Raw genomic sequence first — 12542 nt, forward strand, 5'->3', positions numbered from 1 at the left:
CCCTCCCATTGCTGGTCTTCTTGTGGCTGCCCCTGATATGGGTCCCCTGGAAGTGATAACCTATCCCTACTCACAGCAGGTAAGCAAGCAAAATCCTTCTGTAGCATCTTCATTCATGGCCTCCCATCACCAGAGCTTCATGCTCTGTGCTCCAGGGCAGGAGACAGTAAAGCCCCATTGCTAGATTGACTTCAATCTAGTGCCATGTCTACTTAATCTCTCTCTCTCTCTCTCTCTCTTCCCCGCCCCCTTCTCTCCCTCCCTCCCTCCCTCGCAATTGGGGTTAAGCGACTTGCCTGGGTCAAACAGCTATTAGGCTATTAAGTGTCTGATGACAGATTTGAACTCAGGTCCTCCTGACTTCAGGGTTGGTGCTCTACCCACTGAGCCACCTAACTGCCTCTTGATTCTCTTTTCAATCAAGGGAACCATCCTTCCAGTCTCCCAGGTTCTCAACCTTCTAGTTATCCTTGATTTCTCAACTCAACTGAAACTGCCTTCTCCAAAGTTACCAAATCTCTTAATTACCAAATCTGAAGGCCTTTTCTCAATCCTCATTCTTCTTCATCTTTCTATAGCAGCCTTTGCTCTCTCTCTATTGGTCTAACTCCTTCTCACACTCCTTCATCCGTAGTACATTCTCCCAATCCTTCCTTTGGCGGTCTTCAACCATATTGTACTTCCTAATGGTGAGCATATCCTAAGGCTCTGTCCAGGGCCCTGTTATTTCCCTCTGTATAGTCTCTCACGTGATGATTTCATCGGCTCCCATCGGCTTTTCATACAGATGACTCCAAACTGATCTCTCTGCTCTAAGTGTCTCTCTTATCCGATTCATCTATCACAAAACTCCCAAAGCACATGTTTGATCATGTCACTCCCCTACCCAATCAAGTCTTGCGCCTCCGTATGGACTCTAGGTCCAAGTATTATTTCGTCCCTTTGAAACATCCATTTTTAGGTACGCTTTATAACATACATGGATTGGGGACATAATAGGCATTTACACAGCACCTACTATGTGCTAAGCACTTTTTACAAATATTATCTCATTTGATCTTCACGGCAACCTTGCAAGGTAGGTGCTATTATCTTCTCCATCTTACAGATGAAAAAACTAAGGCAATCAGAAGTTAAGTGACTTGCCTAGAATCACACAGCTGTCTGAGGCCGGATTTAAACTCAGGTCTTCCTGGCTCTGGGCCCAGTACTCTATCCATTGTGACACTAACTGCCTTGTACATAATTATTAGTATAAAAGTCCAAATATAATTTATAAACAATTAAATATACATATTGGAGGTACATGCTCAAAATTTCCTTTTTTTTTTTTAAAGGAGTACTTGATCAAAAAAAAAAATTCAAAGAACACAGTTTCAGAGTATAAAGACTAACTCAGAAGACAGGACTTTCATACTACCCTCCTGGCTCTACCACTGACTTGCCAGGCAATGCGGGACAAAGCTCCTCTGCCCCTTGGCACCTTTTCCCATCTGCAAAATGGGGAAGAATGTATTACTGTCCCCCTTTCAGAGCTCTAATGCACTCTTCGGCTCCTTGGATGAAAGAAGCTATGATAAGATATCCTTGTTTGAGGCTGCTTACCAGTAAAAATGAAGTCTCATTCTTATGCATGGCCCCCTATTGTGAAACCTCAAGGGAACTGCCCTTATGTCCAAGGTCCTAGCATCTGTTCATCTCCCATGCCCACTCTCTCTGTATTCACTTTCCATTTTGCAAGTCTTTGTGCTTCTTGGCCCAAAGAAAGAGCTGCTACTCGTTTGGAGAACAGCATCTGGACATCAAGCTACAACTACAATCATAAACAAGCAAGCCCAAATTTAAGATACCACGATCCACCTCATTATTCCATTTTCTGAAGCCCATTTATGAGCCAATGGGATTGAGAGCTGGAGGGGAACTTTCAGATCATCTATAGCGATTTCCTCATTTTACAAATGAGGAGACTGAGGCACACAGATGCCAAATGATTCATCTACAGTCACATAGCTAGCAAGAAGCAGAGACCTAGGCTGTGAACCCAATCTTCTCATTCCAGATTGAGTTATCTTTTAATTACACCACAAAGCATCCTCAGTGTGGCAGAAAACTTGACTGCCGGCATCGTTAGCATGTACTTTTAGATTCAGAAGTGGGGAACCTGTGGCCAAAAGGCCACATGTGGCCCTCTAGGTCCTCAAGTGCTGTCCTTTGACTGAATCCAAACTTCACAGAGCAAATCCCCTTAATAAAAGGACCTCGAAGACCCCATGTAGCCTCAAGCAGCAGGTTCCCCATCCCTGCATCTGGCCAATGACTAACAAGTGGGTACAGTACCTGAGAAACTAAACCACGTTCATATGGACATTCTTATTACAAATAAAACCAGAGGGCGTTATTGGCCTGAAGACATATACGACTAGAAGAGTAAATCAGCCATGTAGAGATGACAATTGGCTAATCCAAGTGGGCATGCTAGTATTGCTGACATATTTAAAAGTGCAAAAAAAGGAAGCTTCCAGCAGGTTGGGTAAATCCTTTGTGGAGAATTTATGGGAAAAATGCAGAGAAAAATCACACAGGATGAGGAGAGTCTATATTTCAGACAGATATCCTGCTGTTTCCTATATACGGGATTCTATTTCCTGTCCCCATGCCTCTGCACAGGCTGTCTCCCATGCCTGGAAAGTTTTCCTTCCACTTTGCAGAATCACTAGCTTCCCAGGATTCAAGACTCAGTTCAAGTGTCGTCTCATGTATCCTAGTCTCTTTAGTTGCTAGTGCCCTCCCCCAAGGAATTATTTTGTATTTATTTTGTCACATACATGCTGCTTCTCCAGTAGAATGTAAGCTCCCTGAAGGTAAGAATTATTTCATTTTGTCTTTATATTCCTAATGCCTAGACCAGGGTCCATCACATATATGTAGTAGGCACTTAATGAATGAATAAAGAACACCTAGGAGCTACAATCTGCACTAGTGGGAAAGAGTGCCTGTGCTGATTAAGACACCAACCTACCAAAGTACTACAGTACTTCACCAAAGCAAGACCTAAACATCACTTCCTATTCCAACCAGAAAGCCTTATGCTCCCTTTTTAGTCAACGTCCTTCTGGATTAAGATATATCAAAGGTAACAAAAATGTTTCTCTATCACCTTCTTTCCCAGATTCACTATAGATATAACTTCAGTTGACATTCACACCAACACTCTGAAGTCCTCAAATACCCATTTTACAGAGGGGAAGGTGGGGATGGAGGGTAATGACTTGTAAAGAGCCAAAAGAAATCAAAATAAGAGATAGTCTGTGAACACAGAGACAGAAGTCAGGCTTCCTGGGTCTCCATGTGAAGAAAGCCACATGGAGGGTGGATAGATGAGTAGAATGGTACCTGTACTCCCAAGAGATGTAATTCTCGCTCAAATGCTGTGTGAACACGGTGGAAGGATTCAGCAGTACTGGCATCAAGTCCCACATCTTCAGGTAACTCCCGGTGTTTCTCATCAATGAGGCCCAGGATCTCTTCTCCCATATAGAAGTACCGGTGCAGGTCATAGGAGGCAGCCAACAGCTGCATTCGAGTGTCTATGAGCTCTAATAGGTCAGCCCAGATCTCATTCAGCCCATCCTTCCACTCAGCGATGGTGGCAGCCTCAGCGTGGCCAGCATCGATGAGCCGCTCAATGATCAAGTTAACATTGTCCACCCGCTCCTGCCCAATTGCCCCAGTCTCCCGGGCAAAGTCACGAAACTTGTCCCGAAGCAACTAGAATTGGAGAAGAAGCGCGCAGGTTAACAGAAATGTGGTTATTGAACTCTTGGGCTGCTGGGGGCATGGGTGGCACAGCATTCTCACACTCTTGTCACAGATTCTACTAGACTACAGCTATCTATGGATGTATCATCGCACCATTTTCAAGAAAAAAAAATTGAAATCCAAGAGAATTACCCCCTGGAAACATCATCACACTTCAAACTGTTGTGGCTACATGCTGCTGCTTAATAGAAGTAGATGATAGATTAATTTTCAGTGGTTTACAAAAACTGAAAATAGGGAAGGGAAACATGCAGACTGATATTGTTATACACCTAAAAATAATGACAGACTAGTGTGTTTCCTTTTTAAAAATGTTAAAAAATAAAAATAAAAAGGAGTGTCCTCGGCGTAAAACTCACAGTAACATGGTCAAAATCTTGCCCCATTTCTTGGGAAGAGGCCACCACCTCCCTTTCTGCAATCCACTGTTCCAAGTCATCTGCCTCTCTCTTCAGTTGGAACAAATGATACATGTTTTCTAGCTTGCGTTTCCGTTCCTCAGCCATATCTTTCAGTCCAGCGTATTGTTTGTCCACCTGCCCCTGAAGTCGGATTATCTGTTCCCTAGAGTTAAAAAACACAAAAACACAACACCAACTAAAGTAAAAATAAAAAAGCAAACCAAAGTTCAAGATTAGGGGTGATCTCTGGCACCAAAGGCATTAGAGACATCAAAGAAGAAGAATTCCAAAGCACCCAAACTTGGATGCTGAGGTCTTCTGCAACCAACCCTTTATTTATCTTTCTCCTCAACTGTCCATCCCCAAGTGAGCGATGGGGAAATTGAGACATGAGAAGTCTCCTACATTTTCTGAGGCACCATGGATAGGTCCATGGTAGAGTGTTCAGATGTTCTGTCTCCCACTTCAAGATGCCTTTCATTGAACCACGCTGCTTCTTAACGGCAACAAAAAAAGTCTCGTTTAACAGGTGCTGCAGATGAAATCGTGAGTCTCTAAATAAAATAGTGTAGGTTTCCCTCTGTCTCAGAAGAAAGATACTTCCCATGTGCCATTCTTTTTACTGGATCCTCAGGCAATGCAAGGAGTTTTGATGACTATAGATTCTTCACCAACCCTCTCCTTAGTTTAGGCCAAACACAGAATTCACTGTGAAGAATAAACTTACTCATGATCTTTGCAAGCAGATTGATAAAACAGTCATCCTTTGCCAATGCCCAACACATCATCAGCCATTACCAGGGAGGGATACTAATTGGCATCACCTATATAGCACTTCAAGGTTTACAAGGCACTTTATAGACACTGTCTCCTTTGAGTCTTACATGGGCCCTAAAGATGTAGTAGACATGTGGTTTAACTACTATCGCATAGCCAGTATGCTGTGCAAGATGTGAACACAAATCTACCTGACTTCAAAGCAAACTTGCGTACCTTTCCATCCAGAGATACCATTACTAGGTCTAAGCTCCAAAGAGATCAAAGAAAGAAGAAAAGGACCTATATGTACAAAATATTTATAATAGCTCTTTTTATATCAGCTTTAAAAAAGGAGAAAGTAAGAGTGTGCCCGTCTATTAGGGAATAGCAAAACAAATTATATTATGTGAATGTAACTACATATATCATTGTTATTAAGAAATACCATTTATTATAATAGGTGGCTTCAGAGAAAATGGGGAAGATCTATGAACTACCTATGAAATGATGAAGAATGAAGTGAGCAGAACCAGGAGAACAATTTAAATAATCACATTATAAGGAAAAGTAACTCTGAAAGACCACAATCACACTGTTGTGGCTACACTCTGCTGCTTAACAGAAGAGGATGATAGATTAATTTTCAGTGCTTTACAAAAACTGAAAATAGGGAAGGGAAACATGCAGACTGCTATTGTTACATACCTAAAAATGACAGACTTGTGTGGTTTTTAAAAATGTTAAAAAATCAAAATGTCACTGTCAAGACAATTACAAATTATGACTCCAGAGAACCAAAGATGAAGCATGGTACCCACCTCCTGACAGGGAATTGACGGACTCAAGATACAGAATGAAACATACATTTCTGGACATGTCCAATGCAAGAATTTGTTTTGCTTAATTATATATATTTGTTATGAGGCATTTCATTTTATTTTGTTGTTGTTGAATTAGAAGAGTGGAAAAGAGAGAAAATAAATACTTGTTTATTTTTAAAAAGCTTAAATTAAATAAAATATATCTGACATTAAGTCCAGTATTCTAGTGTACTGGCCTTTAGTCACTGGGGAAAAAAGCTTGAGTCCTGAGCACTAAAGGTAAGCGTAGAGTATACTGTGGAGGCAAAGAGGTCACTCCTTGGTGTCCACAGAAGAACAGCATAGGATACTGGGCCATGTTCCTGGAATTACAAGGACAAATTTTATGGTGGCTGGTGTGGGCTTCCTCTCAGGAGTTGGTAAGGCCATAGCTGGAAAGTTACCTATGATTTCTGCCCCAAAGTTAAATAGTATAAAATAAAACAGAATAAACTTCTAGTGGTACAGTAGATTGACCACTGGACCTGGCATCAGGAAGACCTGAATTCAAATCCTAACCTCAGACACTTAGTGCTGTAAGACCCTGGACAAGCTTAACCACTGTCTTGCTGTCTGCCTTAGATTACCCATTTGTAAAATTTGAATAATGATAGCACCTCCCTCCCAGGGTTGATATGAGGACGGAGAGACGGTATTTTTATAAAGCACTTTGCAAACCTTAAAGAGGTATGTAAATATGAGGGCTGGCTCTCATTCTCCTCTTCCTCCAGAATTTAAACTAGGAAGCTCAAATACCAGGATTTTTTCCCTATAATACTGTACATTGACATTCACAGTGATAATTCTGAGGCATCTGAAGAGCTTGTTGGGTCATTAAGAAGAAGTTAAATTAGATTTAGTACAGTTTAATGTTTAGTATATTTTATTGTATCCTAGCTCTCTGAAAATGGGTAAGACATGTTTGGTGTTCACGAAAACTCTATTAACCAAAATATACAATTAACTCCTCTAGTAAAATCCTCCTTTGTTGCCTTATGGTACAAAAGTGAGCCTGGGTTCTAAAAGTCTATACCAGTTGCACACAAGATCTAGTAATAACTACCAGGCTGGAGAAACTTTGAACGTGAGCCAAGTGATTGGCCAGTCTATCATCTAACACATGGACTCTTCACCTATTTAATTACAGATTACAAATCAAAATTTGATTTAATTATCATGTTTGATTTTTCAAGCATAAAAATCAATTCTCAAAGTTTGTCTCCTAAATCATAAGGAGGTTGCAATCTGTTGTGCAAAGACTGCACACCAATGAAATAACAGATCCTTGAAATATTGAATTACTCAGGGTAAATATTCATTTAACTAGACTAATAATATATGTGTAACATGTTAAGATTTGCAAAGCGCTTTATAAATATTATCTCGTTTGACCCTCGCAACAACCCCGGGAGGTAGGTGTAATTACTATTCCCCTTTTACAAATGAGGAAGCTGAGACAGGCAGAGGTTAAATGACTTGCTGCCTGTGGTCACACAAGCAGGAAGGGTCTGAGGCAAGATCTGAACTCAGCTCTTCCTGAGACCTGTACCTGTACCTTCCTGACACCAGGTCCCATGCTCTATCCACTGCACCACCTAGCTATCCGACCCCAACTCATTCCTAGTTTGGGAACTAGTTTACTCTAATTAAGTTGGAATTCTTGACACCAAAACTGAATAATGAGATTAAATCAAGACATTTAATAGAACAAAAGTTTCCTCAAAATTCCATTTTTGGTGGAAATCATAAATATTTTTCCCATCAAGACATTTGTAGCTAGGTCCTTCTTCCCTAAACACTAAAAAAGCTGTCAGGTCTGCCCTAAAAAGAAGAATGGGGCCCCACTGTTACTCACCCCTCAGGGTGACCAGCAGACAGGAGTTTCTGAGCCCGGCCGGCCAGCTGCTTGATATTCTTCCCATACTCCTCAACTGAGCGCTGCTGCCGTAGATGTCGTTTCAGCATCACGATGGCACTCTCTTCATCCTGGATAGAAACAGAAGTGCCATCGTGCTCCAGCTTAGCTCATTCTTTGCTATCCCTTCTTCAAGCTCCCACAATGGAAGAAACTACAGTACAGCTGCTGAAGGTCCCCAAGGATGGCAAGCAAATTCAGCACTCTAGATTTTGCCCCACCACCACAAGCGTACACACACACACACACACAGAAGACCATGATGGTTCTCTCCAGCAAGCAACCTGATTTCTTCCCAGAGTCCAATCCTGTTCCTTATGTTGCACCCAGAACTTTATAAACATGGTGCACCTAACATTAATCTGGAGAGAAGAGGTGACTAAAACCCTCTGGACCCATTCTACCCTATTTTCCTACTGATTCCCAATATGCACCATCTCATCACTATCCCAGAGACACGCCATGGTAATTCCTGCCTTCACATCTTTTGCTCATGCTATTTCTCTTACCTGGAACCCCTTTCCTTTTCCTCCTCTGCCTCTCCACATCCTACCAGAGTCTCACTTCCTCCATGAAGCCTTCTCTGATTGTGATCATAGCTCTAGAAACGGAAGGGGCCTCAGAGGTCATCTACTCCAACCCCCTCGTTTTACAGCTAAGAAAAATTAGGCCCAGGAAGGTGATCCAAGGTCACACACATAGTTCACATCAAAGGCAGGATTCAAATCCAGGTCCTCAGTATCCAGAATTAGTGGTCTTTCCCCTGTATTACACTGCCTTGCAATTTGCCTAGCCCTCAAGGACTGACCTCAAATCTGGATTCCTATGGAATTTACAGTCTGTACCACACATTTTAGCAATTAATTTTGTGCTAGCAGGGTGTCTGTTGCCGTTTCATAGATGTGAAAATAGTATATAATTATACTAATGTATGTATTATATGGTACATTAGCATGTTAGTACTAATTAGTATAGTATGTATATATTTGTATATTAATACTAATGTATTGGTTCCTCAGAAGTAACATAAAACCCTTGAGGACTATGTTTTATACTTTGTCTATATTATCCACTCAAACTCTTAGGCCCTGACCCCACAATTCCCCTTCACCTAAATTTACCACATATGCCTTAAGCTTGACAGACTTTAACCCTCTTATTTCTTAGCTTTGCCCTATCTTTATGTATAGGGATACTTCTTTGGCAAAGGACATCTGAACTAGACAGAGGAGTTGGCTGCCTCCTCCCATCCTGTAGGAAATCCAGCTGTCTACCTTTAACCTCACCATCTCCCAAGCCACACACTGACTGACCTTGGGAGTCTCATCAGAGATCACATAAAGTTCCTGTTCACTGATCCAGGCCTCTGCCTCTCCAGCATCTAAGTAGTACTGCTGAGCCTCATTGGCCTCCCGTAGTCGCTGCAGTCGTTGAGCAGTCCCATCTTGGAGTGATTTCCAGGAGCCCTGCAGATGCTCCAGGCGCTCTGCAATGTCTTGGCAGTCTATTTCAGCCACCTCCACCAGCTCATGCCCTCGATGCAACACATCCTCTATCCGGGGTGCATGGCCCACAATTTCATTCTGAAGTGTCTGGAGAAAACAAAAGAAGGGGACTCCTTAGACCGAGTGAGTCATACCATTGCAGCATCATAGGGAAGCTGGAGCAAAAATCATCTCATTCACCTCTTTTACTTTATAGAGTAGGAAACTGAGACCCAGAGAAGTCACAGGGTCCTAGATGGAGAGCTGGAAATGACCTTAGAATTAGATAATTTAGTTCAGGAGTCTGAACCTGTTTTGTGTTATAGACTGTTGGCAGACTGGTGAAGCCTATAGACTTCTTCTCAGAATAATGTTTATAAATGCATAAAATACATAGGATTACAAAGGAAATCAATCATGCTGAAACACAGTTAACCATACATACAAATATAGACACACACATACATACAAGTTCATAGGCCCTATTTTAAGAGCCCTGAATAGTCCAACCTTCTAAGTTTACAGATGAGAAAACTGAAGCCCCAGCATCAAAGTGCCCATGTGCTGAGATCTGAACATAGGTCCTCTGACTGCCCATCCAGAATGTTTTCCATTGTTCTGGTGAAGAGGTAACTTTTTTCCAAAATCACATTTCTAGTTTCCTGTCTCATGACTTCCATCCATGCTTCAGACTCGGTTCTAGATTCCTAACTTTTTTCCTAATTTTCTTTCTCAGAAAAGCTCAGCCGAGGCCACATCTTAGAAAGTTTCCTGGGGTACCAAGAAGAGGAGTGACTTGGTCACCCAGCTAAAACGTATAAAAGCAGTCTTTCCTGACACCAAGGAAGGACCACACCATTCTGCAACTCACACACAGAAAAACACAAAGTTTAAAGCCGGAAGGGATCCCAGTTGCCTTCTAGTCTAACTCATTATCTGAAAAAGAATCTCTGTTAGTAACATACTTAACAAGTGCCCATCCAATCTCTACCTGAAGACCTCCTATTGGTGAGGGTGGGGAGGCCTACTACCATGTAAAGCATGAATTCTGTTTTTGGACAACTCTAATAAAGAATTTTCCCTGATGTCAAGCCTAAATTTATCTCTGCAACTTCTATCCTTTGCTCCTACATCTATCTTCTGGGGCCAAAAAAGAATGGGACTATCTCTTCCCCATGAAAGATGGTCTTCAAAGATCTGAACGTAGCTATCATGTCCCCTGAGTCTTTTCTTTAGGTTAAACATTCACAGGTTCTTCAACTAGTCTTTATATCGTACAGACTTGAAGCCCTTACAATCCTGGATATTCCTTTTGGGACTCTCTCCAGTTTATCCATCCTTCCTAAACCATGGTGTCCAGATCGGAATACCATACTCTAGCTATGGTCTGACCAGGGCAGAGTACAAAGTACATTACCTCCCAAGTCCTAGATGCATTAGGCCTAATCCCATTAGGTTTTCTTTTTTTGGTTGCTACCTCATACTGCTTTCTTGTACTGAGCTTGCAGACCACCAAAACCCCCAAATGTTTTTTGTTTGGTTGGGTTTTTTTAAGCAATCAGGCTTAAGTGACTTGCACAGGGTCACACAGCTAGTAAATGTCTGAGGCTGGATTTGAACTCAGGTCCTCCTGACTCCAGGACCAGTGCCAACTAACTGACCCAACCCCCAGAGCTCTAAAAATAAACTGTTATCTAACCATGTCACACCCACCTTTTATTTGTGAAGTTGATTTTTTTGAACCCAAGTATGATGGTAATGTACATTTATCCTTATCAAATGTGTGGTTTTAAGTAAAAGCTAAGCTCAGTTGCTTCTGCAGAAAAAGGGACTTGGCATTTCTATAGGAGTCTTTACTTCAGACTTAACAATGATTTACTTTATATTTAGCTTGCACTTCTCCTCTCCAATTAAGAATATCATTAATGCATACTTAGCCACAAGGAAGCCCAAGGTGAAAATCTGCTGTCTCCTGTCCCTGGAACTCTCTTCCTTCTCAGCTCTACCTTCTGCCTTCCTTAAGTCAAGTCCTACCTTCTGCAAGAAGCCCTTCCTGATTTCCCTTAATACTAGTGCCCTCCCTCTATTCATTACCTTCCATTTATCTTGGGTATATATAATTTGTACATAGTTGCTTGCATGTTATCTCACTTACTCAACTGTGAGATCCTTGAGGGCAAGGATCATATTTAGCCTTTCTTTGTATCCCCAGAACTTAGCACAGGGCCTAGCACACAGTAGGTCCCTTATAAATGCTTTTGACTGACTGACAAAATGGGCAACAACTGTTATAGTTAGGAAGGTTCTCAATGGTCATCCAGTCCTTATTTTACAATGAGAAAACTGAGATATGAAGAAGTTTAAGGACTAAATATGTGGACTGCTGATAATGGAACAAAATCATCCTATGCAGCAAGCTGGCATACTTTAAAGACTGATCTTCATTCAGAACAAAGTTCCCACTATCCCTGATACAAGAGATAATGTCTGCTAAGCATCCCCAACTCTGGGAGCTGAAAAGGCTATGCAAATATCATGGCCATTACATTCGCAGCAACCTCTTATCCGAGGTGGCATAAGTACATAGTAGGTAGGTAATATATATTTGTCGAGTTGAATTAATTTTTTTGGAGGCAGAAGAAGAGATGGATATCTAGGTGGAGAAGTGGATAGAGCACTTGGGCTTAGAATCAGGAAGATTCCTCCTCATGAATTCAAATCCAGCTTCAGACTAGTCACTTAATCCTGTTTGCCTCAGTTTCCTTATCTATAAAATGAGCTGGAGAAGGGAACAGCAAACCACTGTAGTATCTTTGCCAAGAAAACCCCAAATGGGATCACAAAGAATCACAACTGAAATGACTGAAAAACAACAAAAGAAGAAGATATGGTCAAGTAAAGAAAAATTTTCTGCCTTTTTGATGTCTTTCTTTGAAAGCTATTTTTCCTTTTCACATAAAAGGCAATATTTTCCTTTGTTCTGGTTGAATAAAAAGGTGCTATTTTCTATTTTTGTTAGTGGTCCTCCAAGTGTTATTCAAAGACCTCTGGGAGTCTCAGAGACCTTTTCAGGGAGCCTGTAAGGTCAATACTGTTTTGATAAAAATAATAGTAAGATGCTATTTGCTTATTAACATACTCCTCCCTTTTCCAACTACATATCTGTGTGAAGCCAGACTTTCTTCATACACTTCAAAACAACATATCACACAGAATTAGATATGAGAATCTAGCTGTTTTACACTGTCAGACATTAAAGAATTTGCAAAAACATAAAGTATTTTTCTTGTGAATTTTTTTGGGG

General features: G+C 41.2%; 1 protein-coding gene across 1 annotated transcript in view; it reads right to left on the reverse strand.

Moving 5' to 3' along the window:
• Positions 1-12542, reverse strand: part of SPTB (spectrin beta, erythrocytic) — a 171990-nt gene that overhangs the window by 38322 nt on the left and 121126 nt on the right. Inside the window, exons 23-26 of the mRNA XM_036736358.1 lie at positions 9068-9346; positions 7695-7825; positions 4179-4383; positions 3394-3768 (exon numbers count right to left, since the gene is read on the reverse strand). Coding sequence (XP_036592253.1) covers positions 3394-3768; positions 4179-4383; positions 7695-7825; positions 9068-9346 — 990 coding nt within the window. The remainder of the gene's footprint in view (positions 1-3393; positions 3769-4178; positions 4384-7694; positions 7826-9067; positions 9347-12542) is intronic.

Source organism: Trichosurus vulpecula, chromosome 8, assembly GCF_011100635.1.
Source record: "Trichosurus vulpecula isolate mTriVul1 chromosome 8, mTriVul1.pri, whole genome shotgun sequence".
NCBI lineage: Eukaryota > Metazoa > Chordata > Mammalia > Diprotodontia > Phalangeridae > Trichosurus > Trichosurus vulpecula.